The sequence below is a fragment of the Epinephelus fuscoguttatus genome, linkage group LG23 (assembly GCF_011397635.1).
Source record: "Epinephelus fuscoguttatus linkage group LG23, E.fuscoguttatus.final_Chr_v1".
Lineage (NCBI taxonomy): Eukaryota > Metazoa > Chordata > Actinopteri > Perciformes > Serranidae > Epinephelus > Epinephelus fuscoguttatus.
Window position 1 is genome coordinate 33,201,512 of NC_064774.1, and position 17,220 is coordinate 33,218,731.

A 17,220-nucleotide genomic window follows, 5' to 3' on the forward strand; every position below is an offset into this window, starting at 1 on the left:
CCCTGGCTTCATATGAGTAGAGGAAATGTCTGCCAGTCGCTAGGTTTATTCATACAATACTATAGGCTTGTGCTAATACATTAGCATGCTGTAGTTGTGGGGAAAATGTGTAAGGCAAAAGAAAAGTTATTTGTTTATGAATCCCGTGAGTTACAATGAAGCCAATTTGTGCCCTTGAAATTGTCTTAATTAAATCGACTAAACTTTACAGCACTTCACAGAACCCCCACCCCCAGTGTTTTGGAAGTGTAACTGCAGAGTGACACAGACACACCACCGCAGAAGTATAAATGCTGACAACAGCGTAAGCCACGTGTGTAGGCTACGTTGAAGGCTCTGCATAGGGCTGCAACATGAGTATAAATCTGCCTTAAGGTTGACATTTGTGTGAAATTTGAAGAAAATCCCTCAAGACATTATTGAGATATTGTGTTCATGAGAATGAGACAGATGGACCGACAGATGGACAGACAATGGAAAACATAATACCTCAGGCTACGGCTATCCCCAGCGCAAAAGCATAAAAACACATGACATATTGTGTTTTGTTTCCCCTATCTAATGATAATGCTTACCTATGCTTATGCCTGTGTTGCTTTTCTCAAAGCCAGGACTGGGCAGGACATTTTCAATGTAGCCAAACTGGGGTGGAGATATCAGACTGACCACCAGTTTGTCCAGGACAGTGTCCACGTCTGAGGCCTTCAAATGAGATGCAGTGATCGGGGCAGACCCACCTTCATCCACCGTAAAGATGTCTCCTACAAACAAAAAAAGGTAAATCATGCTTAAACACCATGCTTACACTAATAACATAGTATTACTGTAGGCACATAGAGGACAGCTGTGAAATTCCTGCCCTGCTGACTTCTTTTTTAACTTAATTTGTAAGTTAATTATGTCACATAAATCAAATTAATTTTGTTTGTTCAATAAAATATTAACATATATAAACAGATATCCATGTTGTCATTTTTAAAAACCATTGTGCTTATTGACCTTTCCCATGGTAGACATGTTGAAATGAACTTTGCAGGAAATACACATATCTGAAGTTTGAGTATGTTATTTTGTAAAATGTATGTACTTGTATGGTACATTGTAGTTCAAAGCTGGTTCTCAGGGCACCATTTGACTTACAAACAGCCCACCTGTTGTTAGAGAAGGTGGTTGGCTGTCGACTGGAAACACTGTGATGTGGAGGTCATACACAGGCAGACTGTCACGAAGCCGAGTCATGTCTCTGGTCCTGAAGGGATTTTCTTCAACACAGCATAGAGGAGAGTTTTCTGTTTCTCCGTCAGAAATAACAAAGGTGATGGTGTCATGGCGAGGAGTGAGTCCGATCTCTAGTCCTACAAAAACAATATACAAAGTACTTTAAGAGACAGTCCCTACTGTACTGTGTTGTGTTGTGTTGTACCTGTTTATCTCTCCAAGATATTAACTTTACTGCCCAGGTGATATGCATGTAGAGCTCTGAATGCTGACAATGAGCTCAACCATACTGCTTAATACAAAGAATGGAGCAACTATAAGCTCCCATCAAACGAAGGCAAAAATCACAAGGAGTTTAAAAAAACAAATCAGCAATTCCATTTTTTTCCTATTTACTTTATAACAGGAATATACCATAAAAATGCACATTAGCCCATGAAGATGGATAAATAACATGCAGTTAAAATGTAAAGCAAACTTGGATGTCACCCAATCCTGATTCATAAGTGAATAATGCAGGTGGGTGACAGCAATAGATCAGTAATATATGGTTACTGTTGCTGTTGCTTTGGTACATACTGGACACACACATACTGTATGTGTTCATGTTTATGGGCTTAAAATGTATAGAAAAACTCTTCACAATCCTGACATATTATATGGCCTAATATGTAAATAGAAACACACTGGTAAACATGTATTAAATTGATATATCTGACACATTTTTTGTTGGTTATTTCAAATGACCTGGAAAATCTGCTAAGCAAAAGCCATCTAAAATGGGTTATTAGGATATCTTATAAACAAATGATTTGACAAATGCTTACTATAGTCTGTTTCTTGCAACTGTTATGGTAACATTTATAGAAACATTACCTTAAATAAAACAATCTCAGGACTTTAACTTAACCACAAATTCTCCAACATACTTATAAAGGCTAAGTGACTCATCAGATTAAATGAGGTAGTCTTCGTATTCATTAAATCAACTTCTTTAATTAATTCATATTATTTATGGTGTTGATTCCTGCTTGACCGCCCCATTAATGAAGGAGTGTGCCTTGTATCTTGTTTTTATTTAGTTTGGGAAAAAGATCTTTGGTCTTTACTATGGTTCGACCTACTTGCTGGAGTAGTAAACTAGGTTTCATTACATATAGGACTCTACTAACATGACTGATTCTTTTACAGTTATTAGTCAATATTTCCATGGAAGTGAAGACAACAGTTGCAAAACGTTGGGGTTTTTTTAGACTTAATTGCCCCTCAGCATGAATACATTTTGATTGTACATTTTATTTTGTCAGTAATAGTTGTATAATAGCAATATTACACCAGCCAGTGTGCTTTAACGTCATTTGTGTCACGATAGTCATGCAGTCAGGACCGAGGTGCTTGCGCTGAGGTCTGCATGCATCACTGAAGTAATGTTGCTTAATTAACAAACCTATATTAATTCAGCAATGCCTGAGCCCAAAGACAGTGGTTATGCTGTCAATTGGTCCCAGAACATAGATGTTAAAGGGTAACTACGGTACTTTCCAACCAGACCCCTATTTTCCAATGTTTTTGAGTCTAAGTGACTGATGGGAACAACAAGTTTTGAAGTACAGTATTGAGAGAGACTGCTGCAGCCAGCAGAAGCAAAATGGGTTCTATCCTTGTTGGTAATTGAGCAGTATTATACAACAATTAGTTCCGACCGAGTAATTTGATTGGACGAGAGGCATTCCATGAGTGCTGATAAAGAGTACAACATCACTGGGACATGTAACAGTAAAATCACGCCACTCACAGGTGTTATAAATAGCCTATAACTACAACCATTAATTAACCAACTGTCACACTCGCTACATTGACGCAAACTGACACTATATTGTTATACCAATCAATTTCAACGTTTCATCCACTGAAGTGGCTGAAGTTACACAGTTGCAGATCAGTGTAAATACAAAGTAGCTTGTGAGTTCCTGGCGTGTGTGCTGCATTGCCTGGCAAAAGACTGGGGGAACTGTTTTTTTTATTGAAGAGCTACATAACATACTTAAACAATTTATTTCATCACCTTTTGTTAACATTTCCTGACTCAGCATTGCTGTTTAAGCTGTTGTTGAACTGTTGTATAAAAGCAATATCACACTCGAGGTCGTGATGTTGTACTGTATATCGTCACGTCTGTAATTGTCTATGACCGAATCACAGCCGTGATGATACACGGTACAACATCACTCCCTCTCGTGTGATATTGCTTAATTAATTAACTTCCACTAAAAGAGTTTGTTTTCACCGCTGAAAGGCTTAGATTATTACTCTAACTGTCTGACAACATTATGAAAATGATCCTACAGAGGTCAACCTTGTTAATTAAAGAGTAAAACACTTTTTGTCTAACCAGAAAAAGTCCTGAAATAGCAATCGCCAAAGACACCTGACTTCATTCAAATGAACAGTAATTTTAGTGTTTATAAAGCCAGCATATTTTCATATCTTACTGGGTGACTTGAGGGTTTATTTCCACCGAACCAGAGTTGGTGATTGTTGGAACAATGGATAGACAAACCAAGGTGGCTTTTGTGAGTTTTGATTTGCTTCTGTTGACTTTGACTGAAGTGTGTTTTACGATGATAAAATTACTGTTTATTTCGATGGAGTTTGGTACGTTTGGCGATTGCGATTTTGGGCCTTTACTGGTTGAACCAAAAGGATCTTACTCCTTAAAAAAGAGGTCTATCTTTATAGGGATCCTTTCCATAACTTTGACAGGCACAGCAGCAATCTTTTAATGGATGTACACTGATGCTGCTCAATTGACCACAGGGATAACATTGCAGCCTGTTTTGCCACTGCTTGCTGCAGTGGAGTCACTCAATACTGGAACAATTTCAAAAATTGCTGTTCAGATTAGGAAAATAGGAAAAAAAAAAAGTTACCCTTTCAGCCCACTCTCCGCTGCTCACCTGTGTGTTTGTAGGTGATGATCCCTGCAGTGATGTCTGCCTGGATGAAGCGATCCACTACAACTGAGTTTCGGAGCACCACACCATGATATGGCTGCCGCGCTATCAGGAAGGCCAGGCTGCTGTTGTCGCTGTCAGCATCAGTCGCATAGATATACTCAGCGGTGATGACTATTTCCTGTCCCTCTGCACAGCTGAGAACTGGTTTTAAACCAGCAACCAACACAGGGACTTCATCGTTGATAGGCATCACCTGGAGATGACATGCAAGTCACTTTACTAAAACAATGAATGGTTGTTTTTACTTTTCTTTATCTGACTGCAAAGAAGGACCAAGAGTGTAAAGCCATAAGGCTGTCTATTTCTATTACCTTCACTTGCAGGACAAAACTGACGGAATTGGTGCCATCTGTTGCAATGAATTCAATGTAGTCCTCTATGGTTTCTGAGCTGTCGTGATTGTACCTGATTGACAATGACAGTCAAAATCAAGATTTGCTGAGTGATGAAATAAACACAGTGGGGTTTTTTGTTTTTTGTTTTTTAAACGTTGACCTTTGGCCTTCAACCACCAAAAATATCATCACTTCATCAAGTTTTTTTTAATTAAATTTTCATTATTGCAAACAAAAAAACAAAAAAACGTACAAACAGACAAAACAAACAGAATGGAGGTGAATAAAAAGAGTTCTGAAAACAAATAGAACAAAAACAAGACAGGCAGGTAGGTAGGCGACTCAACATATCTGTCCACCAAAACCGTCCAATTTTTCTTTTGTCATGCCATTTTGACAATTTAATCTCCCCAACATTTTCTCACATGCCACAGTTTCCATCATCTGAGTTCTCCACATACTCAGTGTGGGAATTCGAGGCTCCTCGAAACTCCTTAGAATTGTCTGTACACAAGTCATTAGGCCAGTTTTTAATATTCTAAAAATATATTTGTTTGTTATATTTGTAATCTTAGTGCTAATGTGTTGAACAATATTTTGCAATCAACATTTATTAGGCTTATGGGTCTATAATTGGCTGGGTCCATTGAATCCCTGTCTTTTTTTGTGTATCAATGATATAATGGCCTTGCTAAGACTTTCTGGGAGTGAGCCATATTGAAACGCTTCTTGGAAAACCTCTGTGAGAAATGGACAAAGAATATCAACATATTTCTTATAGTACATGCACTCCACCGGGAAGCCATCTATACCTGGTGACTTCCCGGTTTTCATACCCTTAATTGCAATTCTAACTTCAGCTTCCATTATGGGAGCATCCAGACTATCCTTTTCCTCTGGAGGAAGTTGTGGTAGCTCTACCTTCTGGAAGAAAGAGTCTTCATCACTAGCCAAACACGTGGATGTGTACAAATCTTCATAAAAGTTTTTGAAAACTTGATTGCTGCAATAGTATTATTTGAATCCAGGCATTATAGTTGTCTTGCCATTAATCGTCCAGTTTTTTCACCTTTTTCATAAAAATTTGTTTTGAGCCTAAATAGTGAATACTCTGCCTTTTTATATATTTCATGAAACTCAAATTTTAGTTGACAGATTTTCCTGAAACATTCTTCATTGTATTGTTCAGCTAAATGCCTCTTGAATTAAACTATTTCCTTTTCCAATAGTTGTACTTTTTCCTCATTGTCCTTTTCCTTCCATGGACTATAAGCTATACATTTCCCCCAAACGCCTTGAGTGCATCCCAAACAGTAGCTAATCTTTCTGTTGTTCCTCTGTTCATATCTAAAAATACCTTGATATCCCCACCAAGTTTTTTTGCAAACTGTTCCTCTTGTAATAGACTTGTATTTAGTCTCCACCTCCCAACTTTACCTTCATTAGAACGTAAATCTATATGTAATTTGATCAGTGCATGGTCTGTTATTGCTATAACTCTTATATTGCAGTCTATTACTAGGTCAACAAGTGAGTCAGCAACCAGAAAAAAATCTATTTGTGAATAGGATCTATGAGAGTGAGAATATATGTATATATGTATTCCCGTTCTTTCAGATTTATGAGTCTCCAGATATCTATCAAACCCAGTTCCTCCCGTAAAGTATCTATAGCTGCTCGGTCTCTGGGGGATGTGCCTGTTCTGATTTTACTGCGATCCAGATGATCATCTAATATTTGATTGAAATCTCCCCCCAAGATAATCTGATCTTCTGTATCTCCCAATATTTTATTGACCTCATGAAAAAATGATGTGTTTTCTCTGTTTGGGGCATATGGGTTGCAGAGAACTACTTTAACTCCATTAATAAGTGCTTCCACTACTAAGATCCGTCCATGAGAGTCTTTAAATTGACCCAATCATGTTTCATTTTTAAAGCTTCATCTTGGTCCCTGGAGTGTGTTTCCTGAATATATGCAATATCTGTGCCTTTAGATTTAAAATAAGTGAGTATTTTTTTGGCGATTAATTGGTGTACTACAGCCATTAATATTCCATGTCACTATATTGATATGTCCACTACTCATTACTTCTAGAGAGTATATACATTTGCCTCCCTTTACCCTCATCCATGACGCTGGCCCTCACTACTTCAACACACATTAATGCCTTACTCCTGCCATCATAAAAATAAAAACACCTCCAGAATCAGTATCCCAGAACAGGGACAATAAATACCAAATAACAATAACTCAAAAAACACTGCCTTTAAAATGAACATGACAGTGTAGTAAGCCTTGGGCTTAATGTGATTCCGGTCTGTGTAGGTCCTATAGACGATACCTTCTGCTCCTCACCGACCGTCCGGTTACAGCAGCGCCCGAGAGTCTCCGTTTCTACCGTGCCTTCAAAATAAAGCTCCATTCTCCCTCATGTTCATGTCACACAGTCAGTCGTTCTCCGTGCTTTGAATGTTTTCCCAAATAAAGACCTCCGCCTTCTTCGGGTTGGTAGAGCTCAATCTCTTCCCCTTCATGTACACCTCTGGATTGCCGGGTGTGCCAACGTGTGTTTCACCTGATGATTCCACAGAGCCTTCATTACTGGGGAGAACCCTCTTTGTAGGTCGGAACGCTCCTTCGTCATGTCTCCCACTGTATCCTTCTCTCTTTTTTGCAGCTGTCGAAACTTTCTGCCAAGCCATGTGGTGTAGAAACTTCACCAGTATTACATGATTATTGGATGATTATCACATGGCCATGGTCACCCACTTCTGAGGTTCCTCTCGATCTCATACTCGTCCCCCTGTAGCCCCAATCCTTCGTTCAGTATCTTCTCTCTGTAGTCATTCATTGCATTCCCCGTTTCTTTCCCTTCTTTCACTCCAATCAGTCTAATGTTTTTACGTCTCCCTCGATTTTCCTGATCATCAACACGGCTCCATAGTTGCTCCACTCTCTGTCTTATAGCACTTTCTTTTCATTAACCATGCTAACGTTGCTATCCTCCACATCAGCAATGCGACTTTCCGCCTCTTTGAACCAAGTTTGCAAAGCACTCACTGCGTTTTTGAGCTCTGCTGTGTCCGATTTAATCATCGACACGTCACTCACCGCTTTATTCAGAGTCATGCTCATCTTTGCAGTTTCCGCAAGGATATCCCCCATGTTGTTTCTCTGGCTAGCTTCGCCACTACTGGGGCTAGCAGGGTTAGCTTCCATGGTAGCTGGGGTCTTCAAGCGAGTTTGCACAGTTCGTTTTCCCTGGTTCATTGTGCGGTTCAAACCTGTGTAACTCCGTGTAACTTTGGGCTGTGCAGGAGCACCGACTACTTACGGCATTAACTAAACTTTCATGGAGGGTTTTATGTAGTTTAATTGTTATTAATTGTAGGCAGAGGACAGGAGCGTATCTAAGGCGCAACCATTTCCCAGGTCTTCCTCACGTGACTCATAATTTCATCATTTTATCCTATTAGACATTTATGTGAAATTGCCATAATTGAATATATGAATAATATAACTTCTTGAGTTATGGTCAAAAACATGTTTTTTTTTAGGTCACAGTGGCCTTAACCTTTGACTTTCGACCACCAAATTCTAATTAGTTCATTGTTGTGTCCAAGTGGACGTTTGCTTCAAATTTGAATAAATTCCTGCAAGGTGTTCTTAAGATATCGCATTCACAAGAATGAGACAGATGCAAGTTCTCAGTGACCTTGACATTTGATCACTGAAATCTAATCATTTCATTGTTGACTCCAAGTGAAAGTTTGTGCCAAATTTAAAGAAATTACCTCAAGGTGTGCTTAAGATATCCAGTTCACAAGACTGAGGTGGATGCAAGGTCACAGAGACCTTAACCTTTAACCTATGACCACCAAAATCTAATCAGTTCATCAGTGAGCCCAAGTAGACATTTGTGCAAAATCGGAAAAAAGAGCTATATTACGTTCACAAGAGTGAGACAGATGAGGTCTCAGTGACCTTAACCTCTGACCGCTGAAATCTAATCAGTTCATTTGTGAGTCCAAGTAATAGTTTGTGCAAACATTCTTGAAATACTGTGTTTATGAAAATGGGGTGGATGGAGGGACGAATGGAGAGATGGAGAGACATATGGAGGGAAGGATGGACAGACAGACAAAAACATAATGCCCCCAGCTACGGTTACAACTGGTGGCTGGGGGCATGGAGGCATAAAACAGCTGGCGACACTTGACAAGAAAGTTTATCTGTAGACACACAGTGATACAATATATAATCAGTACTTTCAGTGATTTACTTGGTGACTTTAGTCAGCAGCCCTAGTAACCCTAACCCAAGCACCCTAACCTCAAACCCCAGCACCCTAAACCCTAACCCAAGCACTCTCTTTTTTGGCCACTTGGAAGCCGTACGCCACAACAAGCCAAACATCACTCAAAACTTTGACAAGATATGACCTTATTAAATTGACATGGCTAATGTCTTAGCAAGAAGTTGCCGATATAACAGACACAGAACAACATAAGCATTTCTTAGCCTGTTTCTGTCAGCCTGATGAATGTCATATTTCCTTTAGCTCTGTTTTGGACTCCAGCGACTCCCGAGAAAAGTATCTGCAGTTTGGTTGCTAAAGCCCAGCTCAGACCAAGGATTCGCAAACGTGACAAAACTGTTTTAGAATGTTGCAGAGAAAAGTTGCAGTGGTGTGACCTGGCCGGTCGGAGCTTGACACAAACCAGCAGGTGGTGTCACCTGCAGCTCTGCCAGTCAAATAACCTGCTTTTAGAACGTAAAGCACATCACCTTTTTCAACAGCCAATCAGCTTGTAGTGAAGTCCACTGGACAAGTCAAAGCGTGTTTACTTGCTGCAGCAGGTGCTCTGTCCCTGCCAAGCCCTCATGGTGTGCCGGTGTCGGACCGCGGGTCGCTGCTGCTGCTGCTGCTGCTGCTCAGTGTATGTGTATGTGCCCACCCCCAATACAAAATAAGCCTGAAAAGCTGGAAATCAGAATGCAAGTACAAAGAGTTGTTGCATAGAGATGATACACCATCTCATCTGGTATGGACCAGCAGGTTTTTAACTGCGCATTTCAAGTAGTTGCCTGTTTCCACTCATCTCGTTGCAAGTCTTTGGTCTGAACTGGGCTCAACACATAGCCATATTAACTTAACAACTATTAGGTCTGTGTGCATTCTGCCCTCTAGTGGCCAAAAATCACTTAACTTGGAGTCAAAAACACACCTGTCCTCAGACATATACTGAGTTACAAGTTAATTAAATACAGCTGTACAATCTACGCAAACCAACAGCCTTTTTTAAAGCTTAGTGTTCACAGTGACACAGTGTCAGAGAGTTCAATTCCATGTTTTTTGTTTAGACTGTAGTTAAGTAATGTTATATGAAAGTGTACGATAAAGGTGTTTACATGTATGTGGATGTTCTTTATAACTACATTGTTTTTCTCCATTCATATTTAGAGTTTTTGGCATAAATCCAACATGAAGTGAAGAAACAAATGAAGAGGGTGTCTGACCTAACTTTAAGGCTTTTCAGGTCTTGCACAGTGAAAGTGTGGCCTGGTTTCAGTGGGAGGCCATCTAGCTGCAGAGCTCCATGCTGTGGTTCCCTCTGAAGCTCCATGCACAAGGCTTCTTCCTTGGAGTCCACGTCTGACAGCAGCAAGTGTTCAGGGCCAAGCGTGCACTCCCCTCCCTCATCCACAGTCAGATGGTTGGTAAAAACCTGAAAAAGAATGAATCAGCAGTCATATATGCGTATATGGACATGTAAGAAATGATGTAAGGATGGTGCAGTTCTCTTATCCACCTGTGGTGGCTGGTTGTCCACTGGCATTACTGTTATGTTAAAGCAGATCCCAGTGACTGTCTTGCCCAGGTGGTTGGTTACAGAGAGAACAAACTGGATATACTGGGGGTAAGGGCCGATGTCCATGACTGGAGGCATGTAGGCTACCTTCATGAAGTTCACTGCATGCTGGAAACAAACAAAAAGAAAAGTACGGATACATTTTGGTTGAGATAGTTTCTCTCACAGACCTTTAATGGATGGCTGCTAGCTTAGTTAACACTGTGCATTCACAGCTATGATTAACAATGATAATACCAATGCTAATGCTAATTTTTGCTAACAAAAAAGGCTTATAACCATTAAATCAAAATGTACGGACCAGAAAAATGAAATATCCGACTCCTTAGAAGGTCTGTTAGAACAAACAAAAGCAAGACTTTTTTTAGGCAACCAAAACATTATAATTAACTTTCATGAACTTAAAACATAATAACATAGCTACGGATCCGCCTATACTCTATGAATCTTGGGTTACGCCATAGTTATGTTGCCAAACTAACATTGTCGCCATGGTAGGAACTTGTCAACAGATGGCACCATCTAGTCACATAAAGCGGCCACACTCTTAATTATGCATAACTTTAAGCCTTAATAACATTTAAACAAGTACATTGTATAAAAATTCATTCCCTGTACAGATGTCAATAAGGGGCAAATTAGCTATATGTACCAATACCATTTTTTGTACCAGGTTGTAGACATGTTTATATCAGCTGTAAGTTTGGGCATTTTAACATGGGGGATCTGTGGGTTCTGACTCACTCTTGGAGCCAGCCTCAAGTGGCCATTAGATGAACCACAGTTTTTGGCACTTCTTGTTGGCTTTATTTTTCAGCCCTGGAGTATGTTGCTTGCATGTACCTATGATGTAGGCCTATTCCTGAATAAATATTAAAAGAATCACCTGTGTGAAGAGTCTCAGCACTGGCGCGTTGGAGTCTTTGGTGAATTTGGGTATGCTGTCGACTAAGAACAACCTGCCAGCATCAGGACTGCTGCTCATGACAACAAAAACAAATTATTCAGACAGAATGTTCTCCCACTGTTTGGTGGCCAGTGTGTTTTCTGAAGGTGTGGACATACTTACCTGTGGAGACCAGTGTAGAAAGGTGGAGTAGTAACCGTATATGTAAGTTCACTGTCTGGGGACTCCTGGTCTACGAAGTGAAGCTGTTGCCGTGTTATATGTACCACTTCTGTTTCTTTGATCACAAGACACCTACTGGAACCAGGAACCTCTTTAGGTGGTTGGTCTGGAACAGGGTCTATGTGCACCATCACCACCTGCACCACAAGGTCAACATTGTAGATCATCGAATTAGATATAGAGTACAATTCAGTGATAGAATTTCATTGCAAAATCGTACTATTAAACCCAAGACTAGTGGTGTTTTCCCCAAGGATTATTTCTTCAACTATTATTCTCCATGTGAGCAACAAGGTTCAAGGGTTAGCGATGTCTGTTGGTCAGTCAGTCCTCCACCACCTTGGTTCATAATTGAGTATCTCAGCAACTACTGAATGGGTTGTCTTTAGATTTGTTTCTGTCATTCATGGTCCCCAGAAGGTGAATCCTGATAACTTTGGTCATCCCTTGAGGATAGCAGTCTTGGTTTTAAGGAAATGTCTTGACAAATATTGAATGGACTGCCACATTTGATTAAGATCGTCATGGTTCTCAGAGGACGAATTTGTTGATCTCCAGACTCTTCATCTAGTGCATGCCTGATATCAGACAGAATTGCACACATCAGTTTTGCATGTATTTCATTTAATCAATCAATCCATCAATCAATGCCACATGGAATTATACAAGGTACAACTCTTGTGAAATGTGATCCCATCAGCTCCTTACTTTGTGCACTGTAATTTAGTCCTTTGCACATCTTCTTACATTGTTGGCTGCTGCTTTAGAATTGCTCATGTTTCCAGATGGTTCTGGTAATCTGTGGTTTCTGGTTGTGGAATAGTTTGACTGTCCACAGATCTCGACTTCAACAAGACATCCAATGGTTGCTTTTCCCGAACAAAGGCAGCACTGCACAGCAGCCACCTCTACAGCAGTGATCCACAGCAGGAACAGGAGAATACCTCGCATTCCTGCCATCACACCAGGTCCTTATTCACCAAAAAGCACCTGCCTCCTCTCCTTCTCTTGCTAGAGTCCTCTGCTCTGTCAGATCAGCACATAGAAAAGAAGCCTCCTGGCACTTTCCAGGACTTTGCCAAGTTTTGGTGAATCAAAGGATATTAGGTCCCTGACATCCTGTTAGAAGCGGATGTGGCACACAGGTCTTCCAGTGTATTTTCTAACACCCATACAATGGCAAGCAGGATGCTAGTTCAGCGAGGGCCCATTCTTTTCCATCATTTTCATGATGTTTTCTTGTGTTTACGTCAGTAAACATGGCCCTGGCCATGTAGCAGCTAACTAGCTAGGAGTTGGCAGGAGAGTTTACAGACTGATGAGTTACTGTCCTCATCCTGATGACTGACCTCCAGCCACACACCAACACTGTCCAAAGCCAGCCACAAAAAGCACATCCAAGACTTGCAAAACAGACCTAACAGCCTAAATTTTGCACAAATTCTGCAGAGCTGACAGAGAGGCAACCGGAAACATCTGCACCTACGTCATATGATCATTGAGTATTGGACACATTAAAATACTGGCCTGAAGATGGCGCTAGATTAAACTGTAGACCTCACTGTATTCAACCTGTAATGAAAGGCTAATTATGTTGATGCTTTTTTTGCATGATCATTCAACATAAATTGAAATGGTGTTCCCTCATCTTGTCCTTAATTAACTCTCTTAAAAGCATTACTTTAGAGATACCCACTTGAGGCTCTGACAAGTTGGGAGGGTCATGGAAATCTGACAGCACCACCTCAAAGGAGTCATCAAACACTTCGTTTCCTAGGTGTCGATAGTAAACCATGGACTGCGACAGGTCTTTCTGCAGAAAGTGGCTGACAGGATAACCTGGATCAAAACCAACAGAAACATGATTTGGTAAAAACAAAAACAAACTCCATGTAGGATGAAATGAGAAAATGAAGTCCATTCATCTGACCTGTGAGCCCCGATGTTGGCATCTTCATGACCTCTCCTGCCTGTGGAGGGCGGGTGATGTTAAAGAGGATGTAGTCATTGCTGGAGTCCATGTCTGAAGCCTGGAGGGTGGAGCCTCTCAGTAAAGTCATCTGGCCCTCAGACACCTCCAGCAGCATATTGGTGATGAGGAACGGCGGGCTGTCGTCCTTAGGCAGGATCTTGATGGGGAACTTATGTCGAGTCTGATGGCGGCCGTCAGTAATGCGGAAGATGATAAAGTCTTTGGTGGAGTCACTGTCATCATGGTGATAGCGAACCACGCCCGCTTTGATGTCATTGACAGTAAACATGAAGCCCTTTCCACCTGGATTTTACATGAACAATAATGAAGAAACAGAACTCATTAAAAATAATTTGATGAAACCAACTACTGTAGCCAGGGAACTGACCATGGTAGCAAACCAAGGAACATCAAGCTAGCGGAAGTCAGTCAAAGTAGCTCTCAAAGCTAGCTGGCTTGCTAGCTGTCAGCAAATAGTAAATGGACTCCATTTATCTAGTCTTAATGACTACTAAAAGCTCTCAAACACAGGTGCCATTTACCTGTTCACACACTCAATCGTACACCAGTGACCAAGGCTACCATACAAGGTGCCACCTGCTCATCAGATAAGCATTCACACACACTCACATAGGGAGTAATTTTGGATTCAGTATCTTGCCCAAGGACTGCAAGGGCCAGAGATCAATCACTAACTGGACAACAACAGTTAGTAGCTTATTTGAGACATGTACAATCGACTCCTGCCTCCTAGCTGCCTAATGCACTCTGGACATTCACTCCGGACACTCATTGGTGTCAGCCACTCCAATTCCCTAAAGGCTCTGATGTGTCGTGGCAAACTATTGAAACTGAAACAGTACAGTTCTAATCCAGCTGTCATATCCACACTAAAAATTTGGCAGCAAATTGAGAACCACCTCAACTGGAACACACTACCCCTGGCTACTCTAATCTGTAAAAATGATCTATTTATGCCAGCTAAAACTGACTTCAGATTTTCTGCCTGGAACAAACAAGGTCTGAGCACATTAGGTGACCTTTACCAACTTTACAAAGACAATGACGAGTATTACAAATCTCCTTTATTTACAATCTTATAACCCTGGACACAACATCTGCACCCGGATTCAATGTGTGAACAAACACTCTTCCCAATGCTTGTATTTCTATCAGTGTGATTCTACTGTATACTGCAATAAAATGTAGAAAGAAAGAAAGAAAAAGATGTTTACAGTGTGCAAATTTAATTAATTCCCCTGATCTGATGTGACACAGTCATAAGGTCAGGTGAAACTGCAAGGGCCTGGGTCAGCTAAACCTGAGAGGAGATTTGTAATAGACCAGAGTCTTGCCAAGACCATTTTTGAACTGCTTTTTAGACTGATAAAATGTCTTGGGCATGAGGGACTTCCACTGTGGGGACATATCCATCAGGATGGAGTTTTATAGCCACTAATGATGGAGCAGCAGGCAAGCAGACAAAACATTATAGATGCCAAGGGGACATGAGGGGTTTCAGCAAACGGATGACTGGATGTCTGACACCACTCAAAAGAAAATATTAGATTTTTTTAGTACATGCAGTCCAGAGAGAAAATCTGTCTGAGCTGAGTGAGTGCACATTCTTTGGACTAAAGGACCATAGATGTAAGTATGTCTGAGCAGTTTTCCTGAGCATTAACTCCTCTACCCAGCCGCCAGAATAAATGTTCATATTGTGGGTTTCTGCGAACCACAGATAACATTTGTACCTTATTATGTACTTGAATTACTGAAACTTTGTGTTTAACAACGCTTAGGTTTAGGCACAGAAACCACCTACAGTATGGTTAGAAAAACACCAGGCGAGAAACATCATTTTAGTCAGGACCATTCTAGTCAAAGAAAACTTAATTTCTGTTTGCAGTATTATATTTGGCGGTATGTCTGAGGCCTCTCTGCCCTTCCACATGCCTGCATGGAAAGCCTATGGCGCACACCTCTGAGCTCTTCCACATGCCTGCATGGAACGCATTAAGGCAAAGACAGCACACCTCTCTGTCCTTCCACACACATACAGTTTTGTTGTTTGCTGGTCTCAAACAGCGGTCTGCAGCTGGCAGCAATCTTGGCTAAGCACATGCACATATGCACACTCACAACAGCGCAGCATCCCTCAGCAAAAATATATTCCCCCGATGCATGAAATTAATTGTAACTGACTATTGCAATCTGCAAACAGGTTATTCATTCATTCATTGTGTCCTCTGGAAGTTGTGTCAGTACCTCTGACAGTGAGCCGTCCATGCTGCAGGCCATCCACAGTGATGATACGAACAGCATTCAGGTTGTCATTGTCCACAATCTGGAGCTGCTCCCACACTATTGGCCGAGACTGACCCTCTAACAGACTGAGACCTATAAGACAAATTGTTTAAAGAATAACTACTTAGTGTATTATACATGCCAAGCCTCATAGAGAGTTAAGAGCTCTAATACTGAAGTGCCCAGCTTTTTGTGTTGAGAGCATAGACTTCTCCTCTGGAGGCAGTCTACACTTCTTAACATGGATCATTTCCAGTGTCCATACAAGTGTTTCTGGTGAAACCCAGTTTTTAGATTTATGCTAATTGGATTTTTACATTCATACATACATGCCTAGCAACAATATTAGCAAAAAATGCTAATCCTTATATTTTGCTAATATTAAAAATTATTTGCAAAAATATCAGTATTGAGTTGACTTAGAGTTTAGAGTAAGTTTCGATGGTATTGCTTCGAGTGATCATTGGTAAAATAAATTGAGCTGCAAGTAAGTACATGAGCAACTCATTTGTTTCCTCACATTTGAAAGATCTTTGCACACTTGCAATGTGACAATGCTAGCATACCCATGTTCCAAGACACCCTGGGTGCATTCGTGTCTGCATTCCTCACAGACATGTGGACAGTCATTGATGGGCTCTTCTCAAAGAAAAAATCATGAACCTCAAATTCCACCTGTGGGGGAGGATTACAAAGTTTTTTCAGAAATCACTGACAACATCAAACTGATTGTTTTACATACTGCAAGTGGGAAGTGGTACCTCATAATTCCTGCGTTGGGTATGTGAGGAGTTCGGAGGTTGGTACCCAATGAGCATGTCATTGAGATCGAGCCATGTAAAGGAGGAGACCGGGCGAGTATGATCGGACAGATGGGTGATGAAGCCATCTGCAGGCGGTTTGGTGATGTTGAAAACCAAGAGCTGTTTTGGAGTTTCCTCATCTTCAGTGTCTAGTGTAGCGGTGGAGAGTGGAGTGAGGATGAACTGGTCCACCTCCAGGATAAACATGGACATGAAGGACGGTTTGGGTGGCTGGTTGGGCATTGCATCGACTATCCGCACTGGAATCCAGGCCTGTTCAGACTACATAAAGAAAAAAAAAATCCCATGTTTTTGTTAATCTCGCAAAATTCCTTTAGCAAATTTAAGGAGAGGGATAGTATAAATCTTATAATATTGGAGTCTCTTCAGTTCATTTAGTGCCAATAATTTAAAAGCAAAGGAACTAAAAAGTTTAGGGCCGTAAGAATAAGCTAAAACTGTGAGCAAAATACAGAAATAGATTACATTTAAAAAAGTTAAACTCTACTAAACTCATTTAATTCTGACAAGGGATATCTAGTATTTTATGCTGTCGTTCAATA

At 40.7% G+C, this 17,220-nt stretch overlaps 1 protein-coding gene across 4 annotated transcripts in view; it reads right to left on the reverse strand.

Annotated features, from left to right (window-relative positions):
* Nucleotides 1-17,220, reverse strand: part of frem1a (Fras1 related extracellular matrix 1a) — a 69,682-nt gene that overhangs the window by 34,293 nt on the left and 18,169 nt on the right. For 3 of the 4 annotated variants that reach the window (XR_007448643.1, XR_007448642.1, XM_049568801.1), the window contains exons 6-18: nt 16,616-16,939; nt 16,421-16,529; nt 15,816-15,947; nt 13,506-13,850; nt 13,272-13,414; nt 11,516-11,712; nt 11,333-11,423; nt 10,387-10,554; nt 10,094-10,302; nt 4,547-4,640; nt 4,176-4,428; nt 1,152-1,355; nt 576-761 (exon numbers count right to left, since the gene is read on the reverse strand). Coding sequence is in view for 1 of the 4 variants with exons in the window: in XM_049568801.1 (XP_049424758.1) it covers nt 576-761; nt 1,152-1,355; nt 4,176-4,428; nt 4,547-4,640; nt 10,094-10,302; nt 10,387-10,554; nt 11,333-11,423; nt 11,516-11,712; nt 13,272-13,414; nt 13,506-13,850; nt 15,816-15,947; nt 16,421-16,529; nt 16,616-16,939 (2,455 nt within the window). In the remaining 3 variants the exon portion in view is untranslated. Of the gene's footprint in view, nt 1-575; nt 762-1,151; nt 1,356-4,175; nt 4,429-4,546; nt 4,641-10,093; nt 10,303-10,386; nt 10,555-11,332; nt 11,424-11,515; nt 11,713-13,271; nt 13,415-13,505; nt 13,851-15,815; nt 15,948-16,420; nt 16,530-16,615; nt 16,940-17,220 lie in introns of those variants that run through there. The other variant, XR_007448644.1, reaches the window with a different exon arrangement.